The sequence below is a fragment of the Monopterus albus genome, unplaced genomic scaffold (genome assembly GCF_001952655.1).
Source record: "Monopterus albus unplaced genomic scaffold, M_albus_1.0 scaffold32.1, whole genome shotgun sequence".
Classification (NCBI taxonomy): domain Eukaryota; kingdom Metazoa; phylum Chordata; class Actinopteri; order Synbranchiformes; family Synbranchidae; genus Monopterus; species Monopterus albus.
In genome coordinates, this window is record NW_018127912.1 from 2,052,394 (window position 1) to 2,068,497 (window position 16,104).

Consider the following 16,104-nt stretch of genomic DNA (forward strand, 5'->3'; position numbering starts at 1 on the left):
ATTCAGAATCTGCAATCCGGTTTTTTTTTTTCAGTTCTACCTTTTAACATTACATTATAACATTACATTCAATAGACAACATACTGTATATCTCCTTATATTAATTATTTTGTCTTTTTGATAATTTGTTTCAACAATTGCTTTTCTTTTGCAATAATACAGAAATATGTACAGCATACGATTTTTGTGGCCTTTTTAAGTGAATCGTTATACGCAATGACGTCATTCAAGGATTAAATGTCGAAATCTGACAAATCGAACAAAAACGGAAGTGCAGCGTGAGAAAAAATGTGTTGTGATTGAGGTTAGCGTTAGTTAGCTAGTGTTAACTTGTTTTATGTTTGAACGAAAAAGATAAGACGGTGATTTGTTGAAGGAAGAATTTTCCTTCTGTTCTCTAAAACTCCAAAATAGGTATCGATCCTGGACTAGCCCGTCAATTTCTCTGAAAACTAGAGCAAAGTGTGAGGTATGGTCACTACATAACGTTGAACAAATCGCCAAGCTAATGTTAACTAAACAGCCAATTGTTGGACTATGCTGTTACTGTTTCTTACTTATGTTAACATTCAGTGTAGTCAGTAGTGTTTGGTGAAGTCTGTAACGTTATTCGTGGCTTTTGTGGGTTTGCATTGTCACAATAAAACAACAGCGTAGAAGCATGCTGACTAGCTGCTCAGGTACTAACCCGGTTGGCAAACGAACATGCTAACGTTAGCTAACTTAGTGGTTTTGTTTATCTAGGTACCTTTTCTCCTTAGGACCAGGTACGGTGACTGTGTGGAAATAATGAAGCCGGCATATGCAGTCTGCTGTGTGTACTGCACTTTGTGTGAACTTGTAGTATCAATGATGTATCAGCAGCACTGTAGCTACAGTGCGATATCTGTTTCTGTATTGTTATGAAAACAGTTACATTCTTCTTTATCTGCGTATCGCATGATGGAGAATGTCAGGTTTATATGAAATACTTTGCTTAATAGCTAAGCAAAGTTTGATGAGAGACCATCATCTGTGATTGTTAATTGGGAAAATTAATTTACACATGCGTCTCAGACTAGTGGGCTTTTAATAAATGAATTTCCTTTTGTTTAGACTTGATCAAACTGTTGCTATTTTTATGTATTTTGTCCCCATCAGCCAGGATGGATCCAGCGCTACTGAGGGAGAGGGAACTGTTCAAGAAAAGAGCTCTGTCCACACCAGCTGTAGAGAAGAGACCGGCTGTGTCAGACTCTGGATCACACAAAAAGAAGAAGCCTAAAGTTGACAAAGACAGCTCCTCAGGGTCCAAACATAGTGCTGGTAAGTGAAGCAGATTTTCTAAAAATCAATTATAGAATGTTTCATTGTTAATTTAATCAAATTCTTCAGCAGGTCAATAGTTTAGGGCCTCCTTTATAATATTTTCCACTTCATAATGCGGTTTGGCATTGACTTGCTGAATTAAGCAAGGCCCTTCCTTGAAATAGATGTGTGGATGGCTCCAAAACCTGTATTTTTCAGCATCAATTATACTTTCACAGATGAGCAAGTTACTCATGCACCCCCATGTCATGACAGTTGCTGGCTTGTGAACTATGTGCTGATAACCAGCTTGGTGGTCCCTCTCCTCTTTAGCCTGGAGGGCCAGTCCATGTATTTCAAAGGCAATTTCAAATTTTGAGTCGTTGCAGTATTCCACTTCTTCTCAGTCCATCTTAAATGATTTTGAGCCCAGAGAAGGTGGCTGTGTTTCTGGGGCTTGTTTATATATGGTTGTTCTTTGCATGGTAGAGTTGTAACTTACATTTGTGGATGCAGCGATGAACCGTGTTTGCTGACAGCAGTGACAGGTGTTCCTGAGCCCATACAGGAGTTTCTACCACAGAATCTTGTTTGCTTTTGATGCAGTGTAGCTTGAGGGTCTGAAGATCACGGTCATTCAACTCTGGTTTGTGGCCTTATCCCTTTCTTACAGAGAGTTCTTTGAATTTTTAAATCTTATTGGGTTATGCACTGTAGTTGATAAAAAAAAATTTCATTCTTAGCAATTTTACGTTGAGAAAAAATTTCTTAATTTGTTGAACTATTTGCCACACACAGCGATGAACCTTCTGAAAGACTAGCCTCTCTGGGATGCTGTTTTTATACCCAATCATGATACTGACCTGTTGCCAATCACCTATGTGGCTGTGAGTTGTTCCAGCATGTGTTTGTGTGTGTAATTTTTAACATTGGAGTCTTTTGTTGCCCCTGTCCTAAGATTTATGGACTGTGTTGTTGGCCTCAAATTCAGAATGAGCTGAGGTTTTCGGTAAGCCGACTAATCCAGCATGTCAGAATTGGATTTTGAGCAGTAGCCTCTTGTTGCTTGTCATCTCCTCTAAGTTTGAAACTTTAAAAACAGATTACTCATGATAATTATAGCCTAGTAAGTAAACTTCTTATTTTAGCAGAAAAACAGGCACATAATTCGGTGACAGTTTATTAAGCATGTTTTGAGGTAAGGCATATGAAATCGTACATTGTGCTCAATATGACATGATAAATTTACATCACTGTTCAGCAACCGAGTGTCACTTATCATTAAATAATACTACAATACGAAACATGTTGACAGCACTGGTCCACAATTTACTAAAAGAATAGACAAACACAGGCTTTATTCAAAGCAACAGTGATTTCCAACTATGCTTGATAAATGTATTTGCTATTTACTAGTCTGTTTTGGGAAACAAAGATGTTCAAGTCCTTGGACTGGGACATCAGTTTCTGTCTGTGTACAACATTTTACCATGAAAGAAGCTCATTTGCATCCAGCAGGTGATAAGTATACACCTCACAGGGCAGGTGTTTTCGAACAAGGAAACTTTTTGTTTCAGTTTGCAGGTATTGGGTCTGAGTATTTTTATGTGTCATGTCTTGGACATACACCTTCAAGAGGCCCACCTTAATGTAACCTATTCTGCCAAAGCCTTTTTTCTTCATTCTTGAAAATTGCATTTTTTTCAGGCCACCCTAATAATAGTATTTTTGCTTGCGTGCTGTCTTTCATCTGGTGGTGTTTCTGGTGCAAAACCTGGTTTTCCAGGTCTGCTCTGCATGGTAAGTGGTAGTGAATGTAGCTGTGTGTCGATGTCCTCCTAAATGAAATGAAAAGCTATTTGAAATCATTCCAAATCAGTGAAAACTGCCCTCTTCCCTTTTTACGTTGTCCTCCTTCGCATCCTCTTAACTGTGACCAGTTGAACCACTGTTAGGCAGTTTTTGAAGTTCACTGTAATATTTTGCAGTTCAGCAATGAAAACCAAACTCCTGCTCTTCCTTTTCTTCATCATTGCTGCCTCTATACCACCTCCGTGTGGGATTCTTGCTCCTTACAAATGCTGGTCATGAGCTTGCTGCAGCTTCCTGGCCCCTCCTCTTGTAGCTGGCGATTTGTTTTTTCTTTGGCACAGCACCCACAATCCAGTAGCTCATACAGCATAGCCAAGGCAGCCAGAGACAGGACAGTGAGGATGAAGAGCAGAAGGATGATGAAGCAGGCCACATTCCAGCCATCGTGGAAGGGGTAGACCTCCTGGACCTGCAAGGAGACGCTGGAGAGAGGGACCACTTCTGGTTGATTACTCGGGTGTATAGTGGTCGTGATGTTGGCCATGATTTCTGGTTGGAATTGACAAAAACAGGGAGAAGGGAAAGTGGTTAATGCCAGTGGTTCTGGGTTTCAATGCAAGGTGGTGACAGCATTAGGGAGAAAAGATTAGAAGGTGATGGCTGTAAAATACTTGTTTCCATGGTGAAAGAATATTTAGGATGGTCTTATTTGTCTTACTTTTGAATGTGAATATAATAATTTCTAACCTGATATACTGGGCTTCTCCAACTTCTCCCAGAAAATTGTTGCAATCACAAATTCTTTGGTATTCTCATGTTAATTTCTCTTGTTTGCATTGGAACAACACAAAAAATGCAGAGAAAAAGCCAAATCTGGTACACTCCACACAGAACTCCAGAAAATGGACTGGACAGAATTATTGACACCCTTTCAAAATCATCAGAAATAGTTGTAGTCCAAGCATGTGAGGCTTCTTTAATTTATAATGGCACACGCCTGTAGCAACCAACAGGTGCTGGCAATTTAGAAATCACACTTGCAACCAGTTAAAATGGAGAAAAGTTGACTCAACCTTTGTGTTGTGGACCACACTGAGCATGGAGAAAATAAAGAGGAGCAAAGAATTGTCTGAGGATTTGAGAACCACAATAGTGGAAAAGCCTGGACAATTGCAGACTGGAGTTTGCCAAAGCTTACCAGAAAGAGCCACAATCCTTCTGGGAGAATGTCCTGTGGACAGAGAAGACTAAAATAGAGCTTTTTGGTCAAGCACATCATTCTACTGTTTTCAGAAAATGAAATGGACATGGTCCCTACAGTTAAACATGGTGGAGGTTTGCTGATGCATTAGGGTTACTTTGCTGCTTTAGGGATTTCTGAGAGAAGTGGTTCCTTATCTGACAGAAATGCAGGGGGGGGCTAATATTTTTGGCTGTGACTGTATATCGTGTGGTGTGTATACAGCAGCGACTTCATATTTTTTGTAAATAAGACAGCCTAACAAAATGTAAATCAGTATATGTGGCTGTTATTTACATAATCAAACCAGTGCTAGAAAAGAGGAATAAAGTGCAAGTATTCTGTCATACATTGTTGTCATTGAAGTTCTAACTGTATTGTGATTGAATTGAATCATACACACCATATTGTGCATCAAATCATATAAAGAAAAAGTCATGTCATCCCACCCTATAAAGATTAAAAACTGATCAAAGAGTAGAATTGTTTCTATAGATCATCTACACAGCCGAGGTCCTCTCTGAAAAGGACAGTGTGTCAGTAGGGACCACAAACAGAATGAGGAAAGCCGTTTCCTCTCCTGAAACCATCAGGGCTTCTGTCAGGTAACTTGCAGTAATGTGATACCAGTAGTACTTCATACACCATCGGTCATAGTGGCTATCATGTTGTAAAAAGGTAAAATAGCAGTGCAAGTCTATAGAAATGAGAGGACAGTGTGTTTTTGGAGCAAAAGGTCATATTGCAAATGAGGACGACCCCTACAGAGGCCATCTGCTCAGAACAAAAGCCTGGTGCAGAGTGAAATGTGGCATCTATGTTTGGTTTGCAGCTCTCCAGCCAGAACATCTGTCCAAAATATTGCAGTTGCGGATTTTCTATCTACTAATGAAGTTAAAAGATGTTCTACAGTGTGTACTTTATCAGGCCATCTGTCTCTCTCCCTCTGTCCTTTCACATTTTCAGCCAGCGCCTACCATTTTAAGTCCTCAGGGAACAGCATGCCAGTATCTCTGCCCACACACATACGTGTGCACACATACACACGTGCTCTAAACACACGCCTGTATGTGCGCACACACACACACACACAAAACCTTGTTTTTTACATCACACACTGAGACTAAGGCAGCTGACCCAGTTACTTGAGTGACCGCGGAAATGACTTGTTCAACAAGAGCACAAATGCTTCCTTCTACACTCGACTAATCTTGTGAGGTTACATTTTTTTTTGTTTCTTCTAAGATCTTCCAAATTCAACTGAGCTTACTGTGTAAAAACAAATGCTCTCAGGTGGCATTTGGTATGACCTGTATGTGTGAGAGTGTATTTTAGTGCCCTTGCAGGGAGAGGTGAACCCTCCTTGTCATGGTGATTTGGTTTTCTTTATTACCTGATACTGTTACATGATAGAACCCTTCACTGTTGTGGCTTCAGTTACCTCGAAGTCTTCAAACATTTCTGTCCTCAGCGTGCCTAAGTTAGTCTTCCACTGGAGCCCAAATGCAGGACAATACTGAATGATATATCTGCACTAATGTGGGAAAAGGCAACTACTGCTTACAGCTTTGTGTGTGGTTTATTGTTTATTGTATTTTTGTTGTTTGAATTTGCTTAGGATAGAGTTCAGGTGTCCTTGCATTTCAAAATATTACTGACAATGCTGTCCTGAAAATGCATGCAACCAGGTCCATCAGAGATTGTTTTTATTGTGGGTGGTTAATTGGATAGTGTGAGCGGACTGAAGCATGTCTGTTTACAGCATGTGGGAAGTGGTATTTCTTCCCAGTTGACAACTTTACCCTGTTTCCTCTTTAGCATCCTTTTATAAATCCAGCTCATATCAACTTCACTTCAACTCATCACCATGACAACATCCTCTTTTTGCTAGTTAGTCATTCCTGATTGGTATTCCCCACCCCAGTGCCTCCCATGGTCTCTTTGCTCCACCTTTCTTTTGTCAGGGGAGTTTCACCAATGAGGACAGATCGGCTCCCTGCAGCATCTGTTATCTCACCCTAAATGAGCCCCATCCCAGCCAAGCTTCTAGTGCTGTAGGGCGAGACATCGCTTTCTGGCTAGGCTACACAGCAGATGTCTCTCACCAGATCCACTTATACACTCATAATGCCCCTGGCTGCCTCCTCACGGCTGTCAGTCCCTCATTGATTTGTCTTGAGAGCTGCAGTTTGAGACATGCATGTCCGCAAACACTAATGTGGTGCACACAGTTTCTCATGCTTGGCAATCAAGCGGTAAGTGCACAGACAGACAGCCAGACAGACAGAGAGACCCATGTTTATTTAATCCAGTGTGGGTTGGTTCATTCTTGGCTGTAATATTAAAACTGCCAACTAAAGAACTCAGTTGTTATTGTGTAGATTACAGTTTTGATATGTTGTTGCTAGATGTGGTGCAATTTTAGATGTCTAGTGCAGAAGGCATTGGATTTGTAATTAGATCTGCTGCATTTAAAGATGTATGATTTACCTTGTGAATGCTGGATTACACACAGTGAGACTAGGAGCAGCCAACAGCCTGTATGTTAAAATCATGCTGTGGATTGTTATGATGCATTGCTCTCAAACATGCATACATTATTCTGAAAAATGCGCAGACTCACCTGTGTGTCTGGCTTAGTCTTTAGAAGATGCAAGTCAACAGACGCACTCTCCTCTTCTCACTGCTCCACCTATTGCTCCGTCTTCCACTCTCTCCCTCCTCCGCGTTCACTCCGCGGCCCAGTTTTCCTCCACCCTCACGCATCACCAGCCATTGCTCGCGCACTCGCTCGCTCCCTCCGTCACTCCTTGCAGCTCTTCATGTTTCAGCTGAACAGCAGAGGCGTCTCTCCACCATTGGTTCTTTTCTTTTAGCCCTGCCTCTGCACCATTCGTTAACCGGCCTGTCACAGTCTCAGCGTCCTTCCCACAGTGCAGCTCACTGCAAATGAAGCTCCTGCCCACACCATAAAACATTCATAAATCAGTCTTTGTTTCGCCTTTGATTGGTGAGTGCTGAGTCCAGACCTCAGTCCTCAGGGGGGATCTGGACTCAAACAGAGAATAGGACCAGCTGGCCTGACTCCATATTACACTTAGCAGATTAGACTGGTGGTGTTGTACATTTTTCTTATTGTCATCAATTCCCTAGAAAAGACCAAAACTCACAATAAAATGCTCCAACTAGCATAAGTTTTGGCAAAGGCTGGCTTATTGCTTACAGTCCCTATAAAAAGTATTCACCCCCTTGGATGTTTCACCCTTTTATTGATTTTATAAATATATAATTTGGCTTTTTTAACAAAACAATTACAAAAAACTCTAATGTCAAAGTGAAAACAAGTTTCTACAAAGTAATGTCAATTAAATAAAAATATGTAATGTGAAATAAGTAATGAGAAATAGCACTGTATATCTTAGTCCTCTGTACCACTGAGCTCCAGTGTTGACCAGACTGTGAGCCACACTGTTGCACTGGGTGACATACAATATTCTGTTGCTATAAATACACACTAGCGCACCACATAAAATGTGTATATTTGTGCGGGATACTTGTACAAAATTGCAGTAGCTTTTGTAAATATACTGACCTCAACGTTTTGTACTCGTTTTAGATTAATGCTTAAGAGCTCAGAGATAAACTAACACTTTTTTTTTTTTTGTAAATTGTTGAATTAGAAAATGTAGAATAGTGACTGCTATTAAAATTATAAACTGATTACAGTGTTTGTGGTCTATTCAAAATTGTGGCAAATTTTATACAAGCTGAGTTATGACAGTTAACTATTTTGACTAAACTATTCTTTCTTTTTGTTTTGTTTCTTCACAGAGTCCAGTAATGGGAACTTTAACATCAAGGCGAGCTCCGGGTACAAATTTGGCTGCCTTGCCAAGATAGTCAATTATATGAAGGTACGCCTTGGGAGACATCTTTCTCTAGTAATTTAGTGGTGTTTGCATTAATCTTTGCATGAACAGCGTCAACCTACTTGTTAGATTTTTAAGTCTGTCATCTCCACTGGAGCTCTTCTAAAAGCTTGACTTGTCTATTGTGTTAGCTGAGGGAGTCCATTGTATCCACTGTGCAATATTTGCTCCACAGTCCTTCTTTTGGTATGTAAACAGCTTGTTTATCATGCTGTGGCTTGGCAGAGAGGCAACCAGGCCCTGTCACACTAGCTGTCTGACTCATCCCTCGCTGCAGAACTCGCAGTCAAGTTGACAGATTTTCTTTGAATGTGTGCATTTTTTTTTGTACCATCTGTTGAAAACACAGACTTTTAAACTGTGTTAAATACCCCGACAGTTGGATGCGAGGCACTAAATCACTGTGGACATTTAACTAAAACCCTGTCAAAAGATTGCTTACATTTTAACATAGGTGCTGAGAAAGATATTATACTACTGTTGTCTCTGTATTTGTGCTTTCTTTACATCAGTCTATGTGCTTTTCTGTCTTTAACTCTCAGACAAGGCATCAGAATGGTGACACACACTTTCTGACCTTAGAAGAGATTCTGGATGAGACCAAACTTCTTGACATCAGTATGAAACAGAAACAGTGGCTCATGACTGAGGTGTGTTCCTGTGTTGTGTTTTTTTTTCGACGCCCTACTTCCTATCATTTATCATAGGTAGTGCATGTCTTTATCCAACATAATCTCATTGACCTCTTTCAGTACACACAATATGTTTTTCCCCTTCACAGTCATTTGTAGGCTGATGTGTGACACTTGCAACAATTCTATAACAGCATCCTATATGTTGCCATTGAGTAGTGGCTGATGATGTCAACACATTGTACAACATTGAATATCTTCTTGAAGATATTTTTCATGGTACAAAAACCGTATGACCTGGAGAAAAGGATGGAGCTACGAAAATCAGCATAAAGAGTGCATCCACGACAATTCAATTAATACTTACACATACTCTCAAGTGGCTAGAGACTTTAAACTTGAAATATTCTACTGTACTGTACATCTCCACAGGCCTTGGTGAACAACCCAAAAATTGAGGTCAGGGATGGGACATACGGTTTCAAGCCCAAGTATAACCTGAAGGACAAGAAGGCCTTACTGAGGCTGCTGGACAAACACGACCAGCTAGGCCTGGGAGGAGTGCTGCTGGACGACGTAGAGGAGGGGCTACCGAACTCAGCTAAGGCAATTAAGGTAATACAATAAATACGATGCTATGACTTGTTTAGCATCCATGTATAATGAGTAAACACTGTGGTGACTAAACTATAAGGACATATGGACAGAGAAATGAGCTTTCATGCGATCATTCGCAGGCTTTGGGGGATCAGATCATTTTTGTGACAAGACCAGACAAAAAAAAGATCCTATTCTACAATGACAAGCACTGCCAGTTTGTGGTAGATGAAGGTGAGAATTCATCAGCTTTTTGTCTGTCAGTTGTGAGATAGCTTTCTCTCCCTCTGTGTCTGTCTCTGTCTTGACTGTCTTTCTGTCTGTTACTGGTTCTCTGTGCAGCTGTAGGTTGGAATAATCAATAGAGAGAAATACAGTCTTATGCAAAAGTTTAGGCACCCCTTGATAAATAACAGATTTTGGTGATTTTTTATTTGAACAGATGTTAACACAGTTTCTCTTGGAAATGGAAAAAATGCACAATATTTTCTGCAAACAGTGATGCATAGTTACTTCTTATGCCATAAATTGAACAAAAATAAAAAATAAAAACATTATTATGGCATGGTGCAAAAGTTTGGGCACCCTAAGAGTTCCAGAGTCTCAAAGTCTCTCACAAGGTATCAGACCTTAATCAGCTCGTTAGATCTGATGCACAGCAACAGCTGTCATTGGTAAATGCCAATTTCAAAGCTGTACAAATACTTTGACTCTTCAAACCTTGTGCACACACTTGTGGACACCCAGCAACCATGGGTTCCTCTAAGCAGCTGTGTAAGACCCTGAAAATGAAAGTTATTGATGCCCACAATGCAGGAGAAGGCTACAAGAAGATAGCAAAGCGTTGTCAGCTTGCAGTTTCCACAGTAAGAAATGTAATTAAGAGATGGCAGATCAGGGGAACTGTGGAGGTCAAGATGAGATCTGGAAGACCAAGAAAACTCTCGGACAGAACTGCTCGTATGCTGGTCAGAAAGACAAATCAAAACCCCCATTTGACTGCAAAAAACCTGCAGGAAGATTTAGCAGACTCAGGAGTGGTGGTGCACCGTTCCACTGTGCAGCGATGCTTGCACAGACAAGGCCTTCATGGAAGAGTCAGCAGAAGAAAACCTTATCTGCGTCCCCATCATAAAATCCAACGTCTGAAGTATGCAACAGGACATCTACAGAAGCCCGATGCGTTTTGGAAACAAGTGCTGTGGACTGATGAAGTTAAAATAGAACTCTTTGGACACAATCAGCAAAGGCATGTTTGGAGAAAAAAAGGAGCAGCATTTCATGAAAAGAACACCTTGCCAACTATTAAGCATGGGGGTGGATCTATCATGCTCTGGGGTTGTGTTGCAGCCAGTGGCACAGGAAACATTGCACGGGTGGAGGGAAGAATGGATTCCACTAAATACCAGCAAATTCTGGAAGCAAACATCACACCATCTGTAAAAAAGCTGAAGCTGAAAAGAGGATGGCTTCTACAACAGGACAATGATCCTAAACATACCTCGAAATCCACTATGGAATACCTCAAGAGACGCAGGCTGAAGGTTTTGGAATGGCCATCACAGTCCCCTGATTTAAACATCATTGAAAATTTGTGGGTAGATCTTAAAAGAGCTGTGCATGCAAGACGACCAAAGAATATTACAGAACTAGAAGCCTTTTGCAAGGAAGAATGGGAGAAGATCCCAAGTACAAGAATTGAAAGACTTTTAGCTGGCTATGAAAAGCGTTTGCCAATTTTTGGCTCTTTCATTCTCTAACAAAAGGTGTAGTTGAGATTTGTCTTTCTCTTTTGGCCTTTGTTCATTTTGCGTTATTGTAATTAACACAGAGATTGGGAGAGATACTTCATTATGCATTTTTCCACATTAAAATAAACACATCTATAAGGATTGGGTTTCCCCCTCTGATTTCACTCATTTTCATTTAATTTGCTCACTGTTATATGTACTTCCACTTGGACATTAACAGCAGTATCATGAAAGTATAGAAGTAAATCACAAGAGGTCATCATGAAAATGGTACTGCATTTAACATAAAAAGAGATGTGATAATTCAGTCATCATGTCAGTTGCACCTCAGTTTAACCTGTGCTGTTTAATGCAATAGATCAGTCAGTTTTAATTAAAGCATTTATTTCTTAGCAGATGCCATCATACATCTATATAACTGAACACATTTTTATGCCCCCGCACCAGCAATGTTTTCAGGTTGTCCATCTGTCTGTACAGTTCTTGTGAAGACAATATGTTAGGAACACCCTGAGGGAATTTCTTCAAATTTGACACAAGTGTCCATTTGGTCTCGAGGATGAAATGGTTAGATTTGGTCATTATAGGTCACCCTGACCTCTCTTCTGTCCCATACCTTGTAAATTTGACAGGTTGGCAGAGGCATGTAATCGCAAAGCGGTAATTCTAGTTGATATTAACTATCATCCAGGTCTACACTTAGTTTGGTTTGTTGTTTCATACATTTATTTAACATCTTGAACTAATTGTGTCCAGATACATCTTCCTTAAAAAAAAAATCTAAATTGTAGAATTTCAGAAGCTGTGGAGGAGTGTTCCAGTTGATTCCATAGATGAAGAGAAGATTGAGGAGTACCTAAAGAAACAAGGCATCTCCTCTATGCAAGAAACGGGACCAAAGAAAGTGGTCAGTGTTTGCTGGTCTCCCATCTGCTTGAATTTCATTCCAACTTCACAGATTTAAATACTCTTATATTGACTAAAAACAAAAGGCTTTAACGTTTTAGCTCAGAATACTGACACTTATACTAAGTTAACCAAGCATTATAATCAGTGGTGATTGTGTTTCTGTACTCCATGCAGTTACCAGTTCAAAAGAGGAAGAAGCAAGGTGGGCAGAGGAAGAGACACTTCAAGACCCACAACAACCATTTGGCAGGAGTGCTGGAGGACTATTCGGATGGTGTTCCTGCGAAGAAGTGAAGTCCCTTCTCTCACTGCTACGTGCCCTGTAGAATCAGTGTGGTTGTAGTTGGAGGCTCTGGCCACACTACAGTACAAAGGCGCTTTATGACTGCCTGTTGTGTCAAACAAACTAGCTTCTTTTCCTTCCTTTGCACTCGTCTCGGTGACCAGTGGTCTTGTGTTACATGGAGTGAATAGCACCTGTGTTGTGGAATTATTTTCAGTTTTGTTGATCAGTGATAACTGAAGGACAAAGGGGAAAAGAGTGCAGAGACCATTAAGAACACCAAATGCCCTTACCAAAAAAATACCATCCTTAAAGGGAGCACTGCAACCTTACTGTTAGATTATAAATGAGGTTCAGGTGTGTAAATATTTTATTCAGAGTACCACAGAGAGGTGTGTGTTGAAGGTTTTGAGACGGCAGCTGTCCTCACCTAATGGAAACCTTTAATCCTTTTAGTAGGAATTGCAAAAGACACTTTTGTGTTGTGCAGTGCATCACACTGAGGTCTCTCATACAGCATAAAACGTCTTGGATGTTACTTCTTGTGGAGTTTCAGAATATTGAAATTCTTTCATGTTTCAGCTACATAGTGGTTTGGAACCTATTTTAATAAGTTACACAATACTGCCTAGTTTTACATACAGTTCAGTGACGGTGATTGTTACATCAATTAATTACCCATTTAATTCCCAACACAGTATTACAGTGTTATATATAAAAATCTAATTGAGAATCACTGAAAATACTTTGATTTAGTATTGGTACTTATCCCATTTTTATTTTGTGAATATACAATGAATACATTCCCATGTATTCTTTCTGTACTACTTAAAAAAAACTGTTTCATAAAGTACCAGTAAATGCTGTGATCATAAATGAGTACATGGTGCACACCATCAGCATTTTTGTCAAGTTATTTAATCATAGAAAACAGTACAACAGCGCAGCAAGGTAAAGATGAAGTGCTTAATCAGCTGTTGCAGTTACATTTGAAAATAATCAGTGGGAAAATGGACTGCTGAAGATAGCTACATAGAATTATATATATACATTTGGGCTTCCCTTAAGCATTGTGTATTTAAATATGGGTTTAATAGCCATTTATAATTTAACTTCATAAGTGTAAAGTTTAATTTTAGCTAGCAGTGTGGCCTGCTTTAACAGTTTTCTTTAAATGATGGTAGTTCGGCAGGATCTTCATCAGAAAGTCAAGCTGAAGAGTCTGAGGCTGTAAAGGTTACATAACAGACAAAGTTAATAAGCACAATACACAAAACTGTAATTTTTTTACAAAGCTTTCAGCTTTATGGTGCAGGCAGACCAAAATGTGTTTCCCACTCATGTCTAGGTGGAATGGGGTGATTCGCTTCTGGTTGTAAATTGACTGGTCATCTCCATTTTGAGCAGAGTTCAGTCTGACTGAACTGCACTGGCCTCTTGTTCAAGAAATGTTGTTGTACAACTCCACAGCACAAGAACATGAGCAGCAGAAAAGATGGGGTGCTGTTTGGCTTCAGGGAGTTTAAGGACAGTTTCACCAGGCGAATTTCAGTCAGACTGCAGCATCAGATGCTGGGCAGTTGGGCACATCTGAAAATTTTGGACCTACTTAAAACCACTTTATACTTGAAATTGCAAGAATTATAGTTATTTCCTGAACAGGCTGAGTAGACTAAGGGAAGATATAACTAATGGAAATGTAAACATAGCGATGCTGTAATAAATGATGGTACAGTTAGTTAAATTTAGGTCCCATTGTTCTCCTTTGCATGCAGTTTTACACAGTAATAAAAACTCATAGGATAACCTAGCGTGGAATTTTTATTGTATACTATTTTAGGGTAAGTGGTGAGCTGTAAAAATAAAAGCCTTGGCATGTTTGAGCTTCGGTGTGTGCTTTTACATAGACATTTCACACAGTGTGCTTCTGCCTTCAGCATGGTTGACAGACCTTTACTTTTACATTTATGTAGGACCCTTCAGTCCCAACAAACACCACTGATGAGGTTACAGAAATTCTTAAAAACTGGTGAGAATCTTGATTGTGTAAACATGACCAAAATGTAATCATTCAAAACAAGCAACAACATTTTAAGGGTCCATTTATAAGCACACTGCAAGCTTGGGGTACGTGGTTACACCCCGTTGTCGTGTGGACCCCAGGAAGAATATCAGTTATGTTGTATCAGCTAATGGGGATCCAAATAAACAAACAAACCCCAAACATCACTTAGAAGTGCGTGGCCATACCTGTGGTCGCTCGGTCTGAATGCGCCTCATACACCCAGAGCCAAAGATGACTGTGTTGTCAGGTATGAACTCACAAGTGTTGACCTGACAAAAGGCTCCAATGATACAGCCACTGGTGAGGATCACGTTCCTCCCGACCTCCGCTGGACAGTAAAACAGGATATGTGATACAGTGAGTGGCTTCATTCATAAATACGCTCCATCCATCTCTTCAGGTGTGGGTTTCACTTGCTCCGACCTTTATACGAACACAATGAAAGCCAAACAAATATGTAAAGGTCTCACCCTTAGATTCTATCACATTGTTGTCCCCAATTTTCAAGGCTTGTGATACTTTTAGTTGTCAGTTAAGGAACAATTAGGCATGGATTGTTAAGATGTATAAGAATGTTTAAATATAAAATCACTTGACTTATAGAATATGACAAAAGGATACCACAGCCAACTTCAAATACATTGTTGATCCCAATGGTCATTGTCTTTGGTTCCACCTCAGAATCCGGTTTGATATTTTCTGGGTAACTGTTGAGTAGCACGTGTAAGCTTGTAGTTAATATGATGCAGGTAGGTGTGATTACAAAAGCCCATATGCAAAGGTGGGTAAAACAGTGATGCACATGTTATACACTAAGGTACAAGTAATCTTACAATACCGATTGATAATCAGAGCTTGCTCCTCGATCAAATTGCCTTCACCGATAACGATGGGTCCTGCCTCTGCAATGATACGAGCTTTTGGGTGTACCACTGTCCTGGGGCCTGAACAAACACAGAAAATATAAAACACGCACACAGTAAGTAAATCTACTAATTTCGCAGTGTCTGGCCTGCTTATAGGTAAACATACAGGTTATCCCAACTCAGTAGTGCTTAACTTACTGGCCAGCGACCAAAGGAAAGCATCTTACCAATAGTGACATCTCCTCTGATTTCACTTTCAACACAAACGACGGCCCCAGCGGCTATTTTGACACTGCAAAAATAAAAACAGCGAGAAAAAAGTAACAATGTTAATCGCTAGCTAATGTTGCTAGCTATCCACTTCGCTAAACCGTCCAAATTAACTACATAGCACATTTCATAGTGGCTATATAGTCATCAGCTTTTGTGCTATTGACATTACACTAAGCGGTTATTTTACAGACTAATATTTATCTTACTTTTTCTGGGGATTTAGTTTATCCATTGTGAGAGATGAAGTCCAATGGGAGGTGCCGACTCGATCATCGATTTGTAATCCTTGCTATGACAACGTATGCGCATGCGCATGCGTCAGTACTAAAGACGCATTTGACGTAAAGATGATCTGGTCAGAATATTATTATAGGAGCAGTTCCGCTCTTTTAAACACTGATGCATACTTGTTAATTTAAATGGGTTGATTAAAGGAAATCGCGCGTCTGTCAGCTCTCCT

General features: G+C 40.0%; 3 protein-coding genes across 5 annotated transcripts; 1 reads left to right on the forward strand and 2 right to left on the reverse strand.

Annotated features, from left to right (window-relative positions):
* The first annotated feature begins 253 nt into the window (after window positions 1-253).
* gtf2e2 (general transcription factor IIE, polypeptide 2, beta) lies at window positions 254-13,290 on the forward strand. Of its 3 annotated transcripts, none has more exons than XM_020597017.1 (8): window positions 254-469; window positions 1,141-1,305; window positions 8,171-8,253; window positions 8,811-8,918; window positions 9,333-9,515; window positions 9,638-9,731; window positions 12,040-12,155; window positions 12,332-13,290. In XM_020597017.1, the coding sequence occupies exons 2-8, from the start codon at window positions 1,146-1,148 to the stop codon at window positions 12,449-12,451; spliced, it is 864 nt and encodes a 287-aa protein (XP_020452673.1). In that variant the 5' UTR covers window positions 254-469; window positions 1,141-1,145; the 3' UTR covers window positions 12,452-13,290. The 3 variants fall into 3 exon arrangements, with proteins under 3 accessions (XP_020452673.1, XP_020452674.1, XP_020452675.1); XM_020597018.1 differs by having other exon boundaries at window positions 1,145-1,305; XM_020597019.1 differs by having other exon boundaries at window positions 284-304.
* Window positions 2,454-7,266, reverse strand: smim18 (small integral membrane protein 18). Its single transcript, XM_020597021.1, has 2 exons — window positions 6,963-7,266; window positions 2,454-3,648 (listed from the first exon to the last, which is right to left on the reverse strand). The coding sequence occupies exon 2, from the start codon at window positions 3,641-3,643 to the stop codon at window positions 3,329-3,331; it is 315 nt and encodes a 104-aa protein (XP_020452677.1). The 5' UTR covers window positions 3,644-3,648; window positions 6,963-7,266; the 3' UTR covers window positions 2,454-3,328.
* LOC109958411 (dynactin subunit 6) lies at window positions 12,658-15,958 on the reverse strand. The gene is made up of 7 exons (XM_020597020.1): window positions 15,851-15,958; window positions 15,599-15,663; window positions 15,344-15,449; window positions 15,127-15,212; window positions 14,976-15,023; window positions 14,691-14,833; window positions 12,658-13,668 (listed from the first exon to the last, which is right to left on the reverse strand). Exons 1-7 carry the CDS (start codon window positions 15,874-15,876, stop codon window positions 13,576-13,578), a joined length of 567 nt encoding a protein of 188 aa, XP_020452676.1. The 5' UTR covers window positions 15,877-15,958; the 3' UTR covers window positions 12,658-13,575.
* Between the last annotated feature and the right edge of the window lie 146 nt (window positions 15,959-16,104).

What these genes read in the sequence shown, in the direction of transcription:
- LOC109958411 (XM_020597020.1), bottom strand. Translation starts at nt 15,876, where the DNA reads ATGGATAAACTAAATCCCCAGAAAAA. An exon ending in CAGAGGAGATGTCACTATTG is followed by an intron (nt 15,450 to 15,598) that starts GTAAGATGCTTT and finishes GTGTTTGTTCAG; the next exon opens with GCCCCAGGACAGTGGTACAC. An exon ending in TGTATTTGAAGTTGGCTGTG is followed by an intron (nt 15,024 to 15,126) that starts GTATCCTTTTGT and finishes GACAACTAAAAG; the next exon opens with TATCACAAGCCTTGAAAATT.
- smim18 (XM_020597021.1), bottom strand. Translation starts at nt 3,643, where the DNA reads ATGGCCAACATCACGACCACTATACACCCGAGTAATCAACCAGAAGTG.
- gtf2e2 (XM_020597017.1), top strand. Translation starts at nt 1,146, where the DNA reads ATGGATCCAGCGCTACTGAGGGAGAGGGAACTGTTCAAGAAAAGAGCT. An exon ending in ACTCAGCTAAGGCAATTAAG is followed by an intron (nt 9,516 to 9,637) that starts GTAATACAATAA and finishes GATCATTCGCAG; the next exon opens with GCTTTGGGGGATCAGATCAT. An exon ending in AAACGGGACCAAAGAAAGTG is followed by an intron (nt 12,156 to 12,331) that starts GTCAGTGTTTGC and finishes TACTCCATGCAG; the next exon opens with TTACCAGTTCAAAAGAGGAA.